Raw genomic sequence first — 16,297 nt, forward strand, 5'->3', positions numbered from 1 at the left:
TTTTTTGTTCTTCACCAAGCTTTTTATTAACCTACTACTATAGTTCTCTGTCTAACTGCTTGCACTATATTCAGTGATCATACTAAGGTGAAGCTCATTTCCTTGGGCTGTGTGTGTGAAAGGCTGAATTTCACTCACCATGTGTAACCTTTCTATTGCATGTTTTGAGCATGCGGCATGCAGGCAGAGGGAGCATCATATTACCCAGTGTGTGTTTGTTTGGCCAAGGGACTGTACAAATTCAAAATTGCTAGCTACAACTGCAGATTTTCTTACAACTGATTTGCAATGTTCCTGGATGCTGCTTCTTGTTTTCCACTGAGAACAGTGAAGAATGATACGGAAATGCAACAAGAATATTAGCTTTGATGAGATATTTTGACGTTATATCATAATTCATTCATTGCCATTATTAATTCTCTGTAATGTCTCCTTGACGCTTCCCAATCTTACCATCTGCAGTTAGTCCAAAACTTCTACCAAACCAGTCCAGAGTTGGACAATATACAGATTTCAGTTGTCCCCACCTCGCACAAAGCTTGAAACCACATCTCCATTACTCTATATAGAGACCACCTCCACTGATAATGCAAGATTAATAAGTGAACAAGCTCTAAGAAATGATCAGTGTTACCAGGTATGGATGATTTAATCATATAAGGGATGATGGCTTACAGCAGTATTGAAGGAAAATTATTATTGCTGGAGATATCTTTAATTTAAAAAAAATACTAAACTATCAAATGTCTGATCGCCATCCAAATAGATGGCTGCCTGCCATTCAGCAGCTGGAGAACACCATTTGGGAATGGACAATGACCATAGGCTGGTGGAACCGAGTTCTTCTCAAAACCTGGCATGAGCGTCCATGGCTGTATACTAAGGTCAGAAGGGACCATTCTGATCATCTAGTCCGACCTCCTGCACAACGCAGGCCACAGAATCTCACCCACCCACTCTCCATGGAGAGTGTTGCGGTATAACATCAAGGGAGGAAAAGAGGCTTCTCGGTAGGCCTTTGGTGAGCTAAGCTTGATAGTGAAGCACCAGACCACAGGGATGAGAGCACTGCTTCAATGTGGAAGAGATTTTGGACTTCCCTGTGAAAACTGTCCACCCTGGTCTTTTGGGGACAAGTTTGATGATGGGAAGTCAGTGGAGGGTAAGTTGTGGAGACTTGCAGGGCAATACAGAATGTGTTGCAGGGTGCATGATCAAACAAAGTAAAAAGGCCACAAGAGGGGCCAGAATATGGACAACCCTGGTTGCGCAGATGCTATCAAAGCCTGGTTTGACCTGTAAAACTTTTAGGATTGGTGATGATGAAAAGATGGAAAGAGCCCAGCTTAGCCTGAGTCTGCACTCCTCACTTCCATTTCCAAAGTCGCAATGGTGGCACCATCTTTTCTGCTACGGAACTCTTCCCTAGGCCTGGAACACGCCAGAACCCCAGCCTCCTTCCCACATCCTGCTGTAAGTCAAGCTCCATGACAGTGTGGAATAGGGTTCTGTGGTTTGCCTGGGGTGTGGAGGTCCCCGTGTAGCTCCTCCATGGCATCACCACCCGAAGAGTGGACTGTGTCAGCTTGCTGCTCTAGGACCTTCTCCACCCACAAGGGGATGGGGGCAAGCATAGCATTTGATTCACACTAACTGAATTCATTTAAAACTCTTTACATTTAAACATTTATTTTTAATCTTCAAAGCTGAAGGGGTGATGAAAGCTTTGGTGGATCATCAAGGGATGTTCATGAATGTGTACACAAGGTGGTCCAACAAAGAGCATAATGCCAGAATTTTCAAAAACAGCGGACTTTTGAAGAGCAGAGAAAGGGGAACTGTATTCCTACTAACAACACTGATGTTACCACTGTGATTCTGGATGACTCTGCATACCCATTTTTGCCATGGCTAATAAATCTTTTCATAGTTACAACAAACCCAAAAAGATGCATATCCAGTAATAAATCCAGCAGGTGCAGCATGGTGGTGGAATGTGCATCCAGGTAACTGGAAGTAAAATGAAGATGGTTGTTGACCTGTAATGACTGTTCAGTGACTAATGTTCTAATTATCATACCCAATACATTTTGTATAGCATATGTGAAAGCAAACATGAAGTTTTTAATTAACAATGGAATGCGAAGGCAGCTGGATTGGTATAAGTTCATGCACAGTCAGTCACACAAGCAACTGTTCTTGAGCCTGTTAGCATAGCCTGCACTCAGCATGCTGCACAAATTGGAACTATTCTGTGCATACACTATCAGACTGATGGTGCAGAACTGTATGTGAAGCAAACACAAAACACAAGAACCAGAGGTCCCATAACACAAGAACCAGGAGCTACCCAATGAAATTACCAGGCAGCAGGTTTAAAACAAACATAAAGAAGTACTTCTTCACACAACACATAGTCAACCTGTGGAACTCGTTGCCGGGGATGTTGTGAAGGTCCAAAGAATAACTGGTTCAAAAGAACTAGGTAAATTCATAGAGGATAGGTTAATCAATGTCTATTACTCAAGATAGTCAGGGATGCAACCCCACGCTGTGGGTATCCTTAAACATCTGGACTGCTAGAAACTGGACGATATATTCCCTATCACTCGATATATATCCTGTTCTGTTCATTCCCTCTGAAACATCTTGCACTGGCCACTGGTGGAAGACAAGACACTGAGCTAGATGGACAATTGGTCTGACCCATTGTAGCCATTGTTATGTTCTTAAGTAGTAAATGTAATTTTATGTTGTGATATGTCTTTTTACATATTAAAAACATCCTTCTCCTATTTCCTCAAAATCTCTTTATTTGTACATTGAGGATCTTCATAGAGAAGTGGATTATTGTGGTGTTGTAGTGGGTTTATACTCTGGGTTGTTTCATGAAGGATGAATGTTATAATGGCGAAGGTAGTTTATTGAAGAGTGAATTGATGATATATTGTTATTAATAACAGTATCTTTGACGTGTAAAATTCACAGAACCTTTGTTTTCAAGAATAAAAGTTATTGCACAAAAAAGAGGGTTGCAGCAGGTCAGCTGCCATATAAAATAATGTAACATATGTACAAGAGCAGGGTCAACATAAATGTTCTCTTCTCTGCACATAAAATATATTTGGATATAGCTTTTCCTTTCATACTATTGCAGGTAGGTGAAGTGCCTGGGAAAATGTCATGAAGGAGCTAAAAGTAGGGGGCAGTCAAGTAACTACTAATGTCCTGATCGATGCCAGGATATTGGGCAGGTGATATGTTTTAGGTTCAGGCCAGATTTTCAAAGATATATACGTGACTAAAGATGCAAAGGGGTGCCCAGTGGGATCTTCAAAAGCACCTAAGCAGTTTTGTCATTTAAATCCTATTGATTTCAAAGGAAGTTAAGCAACTAACTTGCTTACCCATTTTTGAAAAATCCCATTAGGCATCTATATGCATCTTTAGGTGACTAAATACCTTTGAAAATCTGGTCCTCAGTCTCTAAGGATATGTCTACACTATGGAGATGATACTGGCACAACTATGTCTGCATATGTTATGCTGGCATAACCCCATAGTGTAAACGCAGCATATGTTAACAGAAATGTTTTTTCTGCCAGTGTAGGAACAACACCTCCCCAAAGAATGTTAGCTACATTAATGGAAGCACTCTTCCATTGACATAGCTGCATCTACACTGGAAATTATGTCAAGATAACTACATTGGTCAGGGGTATGTTTTTTTCACACTGACGTAGTTATACAAATATAACTTTCAAAGCCTAAGTAGCCCATTCTTTGGCAGAACTGAACACTTTTGCAAGATGTGGTATGGAAGCACTTTCTACTCCTGCTGCCTGTGCTGTACCTAGTTTGTGGAGAACTAGAGGACTTGCCTCATTCACCAGTTTAGCACTAAATTTACTTTATGTATCATTTTGTATTTTGTTAAAGCAGTTTTATTTTTAATTACTGAAAGGTTCTAAATGTGAAAGTTCATTTTAGACCAAAGTAAAACTGTTACTTCCAAGTTATGGCAAAAGCACATAACATCTAACTTTAGTCATTTAGATCAGCGGTTCTCAAACTGTGGGTTGGGACCCCAAAGTGGGTCTCGACCCCTTTTTGATGGGGTCACCAGGGTTGGCTTAGACTTGCCGGGGTCCAGAGCCGAAGCTGGCTTTAGCCCTAGGCGGCAGGGCTCAGGTTATAGACCCCGTGCCTGGGGCTGAAGCCCTTGGTCTTCATCATTGGCACACGTAGGGCAGCAGAGCTCGAATGGGCTCAGGCTTCACTCACCCCTCCTGGGATCGTGTAGTAATTTTTGTTGTCAGAAGAGGGTTGCGGTGCAATGAAGTTTGAGAATCCCCGACTTAGGTGACCAATTCAGAGAAAAATTTTTTAAATTGAATGATTTATGTAAATCCTGATTCAGAAAACTGTCACCTGAAGCCACAGACATAATTTGTCTTGTTACTAGTGTATTTTCATGGACATGGTGTATTTGAGAGGCAATATGAAACTGCTAAAACACCACATGGCTTTTCCTCAGTATATATTACCACATCCTCTGCCAAGCAGTATTTTTCATTGTCTGTGGTTGAGAACTGGCATAAATGAACATGCTCTACTCAGAGTAGCTGGAATGTTTATTAATGCTGTGATTTCACTTTATGACCATCTAGGTACAGAGACCTATTTCAAGGCCCCCATCTCAAATTTTGCAATCCTAAAGGCCACACCATGACAGATTTCCAAGAGTCCAAGGACTGCATCTTTTATCGTTTTTGCCTATTAGGTGCTTTGATACTACAGAGAAGAAGCCATACCAGTTTCTAGATAGAAAGAGTTAAATAGACATATAAATGTACATAGGAATCTTTTCAATTAAAAATAGGTGCACATGGGTGTAATATTTGTATCTTCCTTGAGAGATATATAGAAATTGTTTGAATTCATGGTCAATAAAAACCTGGAATTGCTCAGCTTTTTCCTCACTGAGCAGTTACAGGGAAAAGATTACTGTGTGCAGCAGTTTAAGATTCTACAGTGCACCCTTGTCCCAGGAGTATAGAATAATCTACCCTTTCTTTAGAAAATGAAGCTGAAAGCTGTCAAAATATTCTGAGTTAATAAAAGTGATGAAGTGATATTGATGCATAATACCTTGCTAGCATATATATTTTTTCATGTGCAAATTTTTCATGTTTCAAAACATTTCAGTGTCTGATTTTCAACAACAAAACTTTGAGTGAATGATTCTGCATGAGGTGCATTACCCAAACTACCTCTCATTATCTGAAAGTCTGTCACGGCTCCCAACAAAATTGCACCCCGACTTATATAACACTCGCTTCTTCTACAGTTTTAGTATCTGATATATTATTACTTACTATATGTGTATGATCTGTTATGTCTGTGTAAGTAATACATTATAAGTTCTTTGGGGTAGAGACCATTTTTCCTTGAGCTTTTGTATAGCATTGAGCACACTATTAGAGCTTGCTAAATAATAAATAAAGTTAATCTATAAACTCATTCATAAACCCAAGATTGAAATGTACAGCATTTATCTGAGAGTGAACGTTTCAGGGATCCTGTATAAATGACCTACATGCAATCTGCACATAGAGATTGTTTGATGGGAAATAGTAGTACTTCCTCGAATCTCCATATCACCTGGGAATCTGTTAAAATGTTCAGACCTCAAACTCATATTTCTCTGTTTGTACATCACGTAGCACGTGGGAGCATGATCCTAATTAAAACTTCTAGGCACGAACATAACACAATCAAAAGAAGAAGAAGATCTTTAACTATTGTTTTCATCATGCAACCCCTGTTTACCTCCTGTTTCTTCATGAGGTTGACTGTGCTCTTTCATATCTTCCCTACTATCCATGTTTTCCATCTCCTGGAATTTGTTCACATTACAGTCTTTCAAAACTTCCTGTCCTTCTGAAGAAAAGAAAATGTTAAATGATAATAAATAACCCTTCAATAGCACCTTCCATATGATTCTCTCAAGGCACTTTGCAAACTTTAAATAATTTTCACAACACTCATGTCAGTAACCATTTTATGGATGAGCAACATAGCTCAAGGATTTGCTTATGGTCATTCACTGAGTCACAGACAGAATTGGGAATAGATCCCCAAAACCACACATCCTTCTAAAACAGCAACTATCACCAATGCCATAGAATATACCTCTAAAAGGAGTGTTAATCTATTGTTCAGACTTAAAATATTCTGGAACTGTTCTGAGTCAGGTTAAAACAGATATAAACTGAAGTAATTATATTTAATATGCTGTAGGACCTTGTTAATGTGTCCTAATGACTAGGAAACCCATTGCAAATTAGTTAATTTTATGAATTAGCAGATAAATAAACAAGAACTTTAAATAAAGCATAGAAAATGATCACAAGATGTATTTTGTTCATATGGGGCTCAATCCTGCAAGATGCTGAAAACTCTGGCCATCATCTAGCAAAGTGCTCGAACACATGGTTAACTTTAACCACGCGAGTAATCTCATTGAAGCCAATGAATTTGTATCCGTGCTTTTGGAAAAATCACACCTTTAAATATGAAAATTGTTAACTATATCACTGGTGATCATTTTGGCAGAAACACCAATTAATGTGCTTATCCCACAATTCCAAATTGCCTCCCAGGCAGAAAAATCACTTAACCAGATACCAAAACCTCCAGCTTCATTTCTAAAACCTTTTCTTTAGTCCATGAGCAATGATAATTCTGAATCATACCTTCTTTTCATTTCTCTTCTATCACACTATTTTCTAAAATTCTTTTGCCCTCTTATGCATTTACTTCAACTCCAGAGTTTAATTTTCTGTCCTGTAATGTCCATCTTAAGTTTTGTAATGTATCATCTAGTTCTAGTACATTGTGGAATTCTTCCATTTTTATTCCATTTAAAATTAACTAAGATTTTAAAGAGGAGGGTGAGAGAAAGTTTAAGGGTACAGTACCTGTAGCCACTGACTTTTCCTGAGAATTACTTAGATCCATACCTGACTGTGTATCTGGAAAAGATACAGACCAAGTAAATACTAGCAGCAATCTAAATTGCTAATAATATTTTTTAAATTATCTCTGCTCTAACAAAGCTATAAGAGTATAATTTATTATGAATAAATCTAAACAGCAAAATTGACATTAATAATCTAAAGAAAGAGCTATCAAATAATTATTTTTATCAAGTGGAACTTGTACAATATAATTAATTTATACCCATTCTTTTTCTATAGCTCGACTAGTGTTAGGTGTCCAAAACAAGCAAACAGCATTCTTCCTTTTACAGTTTCTCAGCATTACTGAATCAGATCATCTATGTTTTCCATTTAAGACCTTATTCTGAATGCAGCTTGATGGTAGTAGCTATGCATGGGAGGGATTTCTGTGGAACAGAGTACTAGACGCTCCTAAATTCCCTTATTAACAAAAAGGAAAAAAGCTCCTATTAATTTTGTTACATCAAATTTGTTTAAATAGGGGTGCAAAACTAACTTTGTTTCTGAATTCTCATAGGGATACTGGGGCAGAGATTTTAAAAAACTGGAGAATAAAGATAGGCTCCTAAGTCTCTATTTAGGAACATATATATGTGGTGTGATTTTCTAAAGTGCTGAGCACCCAATAGGTCCCTTTGAAATCAGTGGGAGCTACAGGTTCTCAGCACCTCTGAAACTGACTTAGTAGCTTAAGCAGTCCTTGATTTTTTTAAATCCTGGCCTGTGTAGATCAGTACTGCACTTTCTAGATGCCTGTACTGTCATGACAACTTACAAATGTAGCTGATATTAATATTCACCTTTTTAATGGTGCCATAGCTCCCTGATCCTTTATTTCTGCTTTCCTTCACTGTTTTTGTTTCTTTACTTTACATGTCAAAAAAAATCTTGAATTGTCTTTACACAATCAAACAAGAGACCCAAAGCACATAAAACTCATTCCTGACAGTTACATAACAGAAATGCACATACTGTGGCAGTGAGGTGTTAACCACTACTGACATTTACCCCATAATTATCTATCTTTACCACCACTGTTTATGGAACATTTTTGTGGTCTCTGCAACATCAAAATGTAAAGCTTTGGTAACTAAAAAGTAAAGATGCCTGGCACTGCATGAGGGTATCCTAAAAGTTCTGGGCAAGTGTGACCTTACTGACATGTTCAGCTTAGTAAAAGTAAGTTAAAAAAAAAAAAAGTTTTGTACCTGCCTGATAAAGTTGCTAAAAATTTTGGTTCTATTTTGGTCTCCTAAATGCTTGTGTTTAGCTTTCATTTCTCACATATTGTATCTGTGTCGCTCCCACTATGGTTAAACAGTAATTAGCAGTAAACAGCAAGAAAAAATTGATCCTTTTTAAGAGTGGGATTGTCAGAAGTATTCAGCACTGGCCTATCTCTTCTCCCATTGAACTTAAATGGGAGCACTTAGGCCAACACTGAATACTCATGAAAATCTCATTTTAAAATTAAATCAGAATCCCTATCTTCTCTCTCATTTAGTTATGTGTCATTTCCATAGTGTCTATTAGCCAAGGATCCCAAAATACTTTACAGACATTAATGAGACCTCTGAAATTCCCTGTAAATTAGGTAAATATTATTATACACATTTTACAGATGGGGGGAAATTTAGGTATAGAAAAATTAAGTGATCCATTCAAGGTCAAACAAACTCAGAGGCAGACTCCAAAACAGCACCAAAAAGTACTGGTTCTCAAGCCAGACCAGGGCTGGCCAACCTGATCCTGAGAAGGAGCCAGAATTTACAAATGTACATTGCCAAAGAGCCACAGTAATACATCAGCAGCCCCCACACCCTGCTCCCAGTGCCTCCCACCCACCGGCAGCCCCCCCGATCAGCGCCTCCTCCTCCCTCCCGATCAGCTGTTTCATGGCACACAGGAAGCTTGGGGGGGGCAAGGGGGAGGAGTGAGGGCACTGCAGGCTCAGGGGCAGAAAGGGGTGGAATGGGGGCAGGGCCTGTGGCAGAGCCAGGGGTTGATCAGTGAGCACCCCCCTGGCACATTGGAAAGTTTGCGCCTGTAGTTCCAGCCCCAGAGTCGATGCCTGTACAAGGAGCCACATAGTAACTTCTGAAGAGCCGCATGTGGCTCTGGAGCCACAGGTTGGCCACCCCTGAGTTACACCACAATATTTATTCTAGGGCTGTTGATTAATCGCAGTTAACTCACGCGATTAACTCAAAATTAATCACGATTAAAAATATTAATCAGTGTTTTAATCGCTCTGTTAAACAATAGAATACCAATTGAAATTTATTAAATTTTTGGATGTTTTTCTATATTTTCATATATATTGTATTCTGTGTTGTAATTGAAATCAAAGTGTATATTATTTTTATTACAAATATTTGCACTGTAAAAACAATAAACAAAAGGAATAGTATTTTTCAATTCACCTCATACAAGTACTGTAGTGCAATCTCTTTGTCCTGAAAGTGCAACTTACAAATGTAGATTTTTTTTGTTGCATAACCACACTCAAAAACAAAACAATGTAAGACTTCAGAGCCTAAAAGTCCACTCCGTCCTACTTCTTGTTCAGCCAATCGCTAAGACAAACACATTTGTTTACATTTACATGAGATAACGCTGCCCTCTTCTTATTTACAATGTCAGCAGAAAGTGAGAACAGGCATTTGCATGGCACTTTTGTAACTGGCATTGCAAGGTATTTACGTGCCAAATATGCTAAACATTCTTATGCCCGTGCATGCTTCGGCCACCATTCCAGAGGACATGCTTCCATGCTGATGATGCTTGTTAAAAAAATAATGCGGTAACTAAATTTGTGACCTAACTCCTTGGGGGAGAATTGTATATCCCCCGCTCTATCTGCATTCTGCCATATATTTCATGTTATAGCAGTCTCCGATGTTGTTCATTTTAAGGTTTCAGAGTAGCATCCGATGAAGTTAGCTGTAGCTCACGAAAGCTTATGCTCAAATAAATTTATTAATCTCTAAGGTGCCACAAGTACTCCTTTTCTTTTTGTTCATTTTAAGAACACTTTCACTGCAGATTTCACAAAACTTTTCACAAATGCTTTCAGAAGTCTTAAAAGAACAACACTCTGATGCGGAAACTACAGAATCCGAACCACTAAAAATAAAAATCAACCTTCTGCTGGTGGCATCTGAATGAAAATGCGTCGATCCGCACTACTCTGGGTTGTTATTGAGCAGAACCCGTCATCAGCATGTACGCATGTCCCCTAGAGTGGTGGTTGAAGCATGAAGGGACATATGAATTTTTAGCGCATCTGGCACGTAAATATCTTGCGACGCCAGCTACAACAGTGCCATGAGAATGCTTGTTCACTCTTTCAAGAGACATTGTAAACAGGAAGCGGGCAGCATTATCTCCTGCAAATGTAAACAAACTTGTCTGCCTGAGCGACTAGCTGAACAAGAAGTAGGACTATGTGCACTTGCAAGCTCTAAAATTGTACATTGTTTTATTTTTGAATGCAGTTTGTTTTTTTACAATAATTCTACATTTGTAAGTTCAACTTTCATGACAAAGAGATTGCACTATAGTACTTGTATTAGACGAATTGAAAAATACTATTTCTTTTGTTTGTTTGTTTTTACAGTGCAAATACTTGTAATCAAAAATATATATAAAGTGAGCACTGTACACTTTGTAGTCTGTGTTTTAATTAAAATCAATATATTTTAAAATGTAGAAACCTTCCAAAACCATTTAAATAAATGGTATTCTATTATTGTTTAACAGTGTGGTTAATTTTTTTAATCGCACGATTAATTTTTTTAATCGCTTGACAGCCTTAATTTATTCGTCTCTTCATCCCTTCTAAGTCACCATGAGATCTCTATATACCATCTAAAGCAGAGATATTCATAAAGACAAAGATGTCATAATGTAATTCCTAAACATAAAGAGGTAATATCTCCCTCTCTTAATCATTTGTTTTTCATTTAACGGCTATGGGATGTCACCGCTCTGAAGTCTAATAACCGAATACCATGTCCAGATTTATATGAAGTCTGATAATTCAGTAATATATATATTTGGACTGTGGGAATAACTTAGCATTTTGACCTCCTCCTGGTCACTTCTGACTCTTTATGATTTCTGAATAGAGTTGCATGTTGCAAAATAAAGTCTTCCAAAGTTAATGTTTGAATGTGCAATACAAGAAAGAATTTAAGCATATGCTTGAGTCTCTCAGTGCTTTCCTGAATTGGGGCCCAAATTAGAAGGAAAGCAAAGGGGGGGGGTTGGTTGTTCATGCTAATTTCTATAAAATAATGTTATACTTTTAAATGCTTCAAAATAAATGCCCTGAAGGTTGCCTTGAAGGTACTTCATTTTGTATGACAGTTTTTTCCACTAAGAGACAAGGTGGGTAAGGTAACATTTTTTATTGAACCAGCTTCCGTTGGTGAGAGGGACAGTTTTTGAGCTACACAGAGATCCTCTTCAGGTCTGGAAAAGGAACTCCCAGCAAAATGCAAAGTGGAACAGATTATTTAGCATAAGTAGTTAGTACATATTTTCCACTGGTTTTCTTGCCCATACATTTCACCAGGTACCTTATGTAATGAAAAAAGAGATCCCTTTGGTCAAAGACTTTCAGAGAAGACATCTTCTGAAGAACAACCACCAGGGAAAGCTAACATTTGTCTTCAATCCCATTTACTACCGATATCAAATAACCACTTGATATGTTGATCATCAACTAAATAGAAAGGCTAAGTAGTTTTGTTCCATTAATGTTCATTTCCTTCTGTTTTATTCTCTGACTTTTTGGACAACCGTTTGCTGATCTAGTGGGTATCATTCACATGCAGTATTTTTTACTGTACTTGTTCCACATGTATTGTTTTGATTTTTCCATGCTCTGGTTTCATCTCTAATCCTTTCATAGTTGAATGGACAAATAAAATGTTGGTTTTAGCTACATGACATACATTCTTAGCTCCTGATGGGCCTCATCCCAAAAAGATAAAAATATCCACCTCTAAGAAGGCAGAGACTGTCATTCACTACAAGTTTGTACAATGCCTAGCACAATGGGACTCAACCTGTTGGAGATATTTAGGTGCTACCACAATATAAATGTTAAACAATATGTTTGATTTTTTTTAATCAATACTTCAAAAGAAAAAAATAATCTCTGATATCTGCAATGTAGATCTCAGAAATACAGAAAGCTGTGTTTTATATACTATAATATATAGTGCGTAATTTGAAGACCTACTCTAACTTTCATAAAAATGTACAGTAGAGTTCTCCAGTTCTGCATGTCTTCTGTTTTTTTAACAGCAGAGTCTAAGAAAATAACATATTTTGACCAAAAGTGGGTGAATTTACCCAGAGACAAAAGTCACTTATGTGTTATCTAAAACAGGTTGATCTTTAGGCAAATTATGGAGCACATCCTGTTCTATAACCTTTTTGGAATAACCTGAGATCCTAAGCATCTCTTGAAGTGTTCTCAAAAAGGAATCATCTGGCATCATGTGATATTACCCACCATTAAACTAAATAAGAAATCCAAATGCAAAATCCACCGTTCATGTATCTCATGACACTTTGAGTGAATACCTGTCCACTGATACATATGCCCTTCCTGTGGCTTTCTTTCTTTCAGGTTTTTTTTTTTCCCAAATGAGCACTAACCCTGTTTTTTTTTCCATCAGGAATGTAAAAGGGCTAGTATTTCCTTCTGACAATACAAACTCCTCAAATACTCTCCATTGGGAATGAGCACAATTAATAATAAAAGAAAAAATAGCTAATTCTCTGATTATTAATGTGTTCTACAGTTACATTTTCAGTGTAATAATAAATTGTGAAATGTGAATTAGCTTTCCATTTTCATGTGATCAGAGATCCTCTTCAGAAGCCTATTTTATCTGAAACCATCAATCATGGGAATAAAAACAAATTACTACAAATCTTAACACTTCAATAATCTGTTTTTTTCAAAGCCTAATTTATTATATTCAAAACACATCCAAAGAAAAGGTGTTAAAATGCTCAGCCAAAAAGGTAGGAGTCCATTAGTTCATGCAATGCAATTTTTTTCATATTTGTCTTATATCATAATTAAACACATTACATTGTCATGTTCCAAAGTCACAGTCAAGAAGTTAAATGCAAACAAATTATATATTACTAGAAATACTGGACTTAGAAATCAAGGAGTTTCACAGCTAAGGCATTCGATTTGTCATTTTCTTAGCTTATAAAGTCTAAATATGAAGGCCTAGGACAGTGTATGACAGGCTTCTACTGTGATACTTATTGGAAACTCCCAGCTGATAATAACTATGTCCCATTGGGACTATTGATATCAATTCTAATTAGCTGTGTGTTTATACCTTCTAGTTGTACAAACAACTAGTGTATGTACCAAACAACCTGATTTTGTTACACTATTATATTTTTATTCCACTCTGACATAATCAAGAGGCCTTAAAATGAGTGGGAAAGGCTCCCTATGCGGACATGGGGGGAGGGGCGGAGAGGGAGGGCACCTGGCTGGTGTGGAACTGGTGTAAGGACTCTGCAGGGATCAAACTCCCAGAACTAAACGCAGTGGGTATATCAGGAACATGTTGGGGGCGTGGCTGCACTGTATTGTGGCAGCTATTTGCTTGAGGGCCCACAAATGGACTTGGGAAGCAAAATATAAATTAAAGTTACCGAGAGACCATCTTAAATTAGGGCTGATCTACGTCAATACAGTTTTTGTACCACTATATTGATTTAGAAACCAATATAGCTAAAGTACTACAACTCTCTAGAGTGGACACTTATACCACATAAATGTATACCTTATTCAAATAAGTTATATATAATATAAGCACCTTTGTATGATATTCAATCAGCTATACCAGTATAAGAACCTTTATATTGTATTCAATAATCTATACCATTTTAATGCGCTAAACTGTACCAATATAAGCATCTTTAAAGGTATAACTGCGTCCATACTAGGGAGCTGTACCATTTTAACTATATCCATTTTTAAACCACTAGTTATGGTGGTACAAAAACTGTGTTTAGACCAGCCCTTAAGCTCTCAGTGCAGGGACTAACCCTTTATGCGGATTTGTACAGTGCTTTGCACAATAGGACCCTGGTCATGACTGGGGCCTTTGGGAAATACAGCACTATAAATTAATTAAATTAATTAATTAATATTAAAAAATAATGACATTATGTATCATGTTTTTCCCCATTCACTAATACACAGTCTTTGCATAACGTTCAGGCCTCAATATCCATTCATCTGCGCCTGGTTTTCATCAGACATTAGTCTTCTCTAAAGGACCTTCCTTCAAGCCCTTATGTTTTCTTCATATATCCTCAGACCTCCCTTCTCAATAAAATATTTTGAGCCAAATCCTTCCTTGTACCATGCAGGTGTGCTAGAAGGAAAAATGGACATAGGAAGCCTCTGTGCTCCATGAAAACAGTAGGACAGTATCTACTTAGCACTCAGAAAAGCGCAAGGTGGGGCTCACTTACATATCGGCTAGTCCTCATAAACTTCATGGGGACAGGAACTGCCGGCTAGGGTACATGGGAAATGTGCAGCTGACTAAAGTCTATGTTGCATGTGGTGCGCAATGTTCATTTACAAAACAGAAGTAAAGTGCAACAGGTAGTGAGACTCACTCCATGCCAGCATTAGCGCTGTCAAATAATACTTAACAAAAAAACTTATTCAAGGAATATTATTTTATGAACGTTTTATTCTGTTATTTGACAAGCATACAGAAGTGGCTGAATAACTTGTGAACATATGTAATTAATCATGTATTCAATGACTTGTGATATTTTCAATTAAATATACAGTGAATAATATCTTTCTATTGGCCACACAGCTCTAACCAGCAGAATGGCAAGTGTGAATCTGGCACTGTTATGTTCTCTTCTCTCTGTTTGCCACCACCAGTTAAGGGCAGGATTTTGCCTTCTTTATTAGTATATTACATTTTCCAGTGCAACTGTAATTCAACATATCAAGGATGAAATCTTGGCCCCACTGAAGTCAACTGAAGTTTTCCAATTGATTTCAATGGAGTCAGCATTTCACTGCAAATACCTGTTTCACAGATTACTATTTGCATTCTCTTGTATTTTCAATTTCTAAAGACAATTATCCCTGCTATTGTTGCATGTAGTAGAGAAATTAAAACTATTTACTCTGTCTTGATACCATCTTAACAGGTGCAAGGAAACTCTGAAATAAAAATACAACAGTCTAGGCCTCTGTCTGCAATCAGATCTACACAGTTTAAATTTTTAATCCACCAAGAGTCCAAATGCAAGATCAGTCTTTGTTACATATAGTATGTAATTTCTTTTGCCACTGTCATATAATTTCCAATATTTTTCATATTCGAAACCATGTTATACTTCTAATACGTGAACAAGGGAAAGCCTATTTAATTTTCAGGTTGAAGTGTCTTATTTGGCATTTCAAACTTCAATAACTTCCTGAATAAAACACTTGGCCCTATTTCATCTTTTATTAAAAAAAGTTATTTCTTTTCACTTTTTAGATTATATCTGTGTCCCTAATAGTATCTTTCTCATAGTCTCACAGAGTCCAGCTAATATGGCATTAAAGCTCTTTCCCTTTAAAGCATTCCCTTTTTCCTAGTAATTTTCATTCCCTTTTTAAATAATTGAAACATTTCAATTTTAGAAATAAATTATGTCATAACCTAAGTAGACTAAACTGATTCTTTTCCACCTTTTCCACCATGGCTCTCTGCTAAAACCAGTATGCATTTTGAAAATGACCTTGAAAATTCAAAACATAAGAGTATTCAGGTTTTTAGTCTATAGATCCCTCAAAATAAACACGATGGGACTTTAATCTGGTCCTATAACATTGTGCTAATCTGACATCCTTCCCCATGGACTGTGCCTCAACATGATGGAAATGCCCATGACCCTGAGAACTATGCTGGTAGGAATATAACTGGTAGGGCCACCCATGCCAGATAGGCTGAAGGGTAGGAGCCAGACCAAAGGCAGTCTACCTGCCCACCTGCTAGGAGGTTGAAAGAGGGCTAACAACCTGTTCCTGCAAAAAACAAAGCTGTTACAGAAATATACAATACTTCTTGGCTCAATCTTGGAAAGCTGTGATGAAGGCCCTATGTTCCCCATGGAATAAAGAGGCATAAATCAAGCCAGTTTTTTGGACTATACTTTAAATTAAATTTAAATTGTACTTTAAATTAGACTTTGACATA

The 16,297-nt window shown here is 37.5% G+C and overlaps 1 protein-coding gene across 1 annotated transcript in view; it reads right to left on the reverse strand.

The window, feature by feature from the left end:
• IKZF3 (IKAROS family zinc finger 3) overlaps nucleotides 1-16,297 on the reverse strand; it is a 51,669-nt gene that overhangs the window by 33,591 nt on the left and 1,781 nt on the right. The window contains 2 exon segments of the mRNA XM_038385884.2: nucleotides 5,833-5,943; nucleotides 6,984-7,037. Coding sequence (XP_038241812.1) covers nucleotides 5,833-5,943; nucleotides 6,984-7,037 — 165 coding nt within the window.

Source organism: Dermochelys coriacea, chromosome 27, assembly GCF_009764565.3.
Source record: "Dermochelys coriacea isolate rDerCor1 chromosome 27, rDerCor1.pri.v4, whole genome shotgun sequence".
Lineage (NCBI taxonomy): Eukaryota > Metazoa > Chordata > Testudines > Dermochelyidae > Dermochelys > Dermochelys coriacea.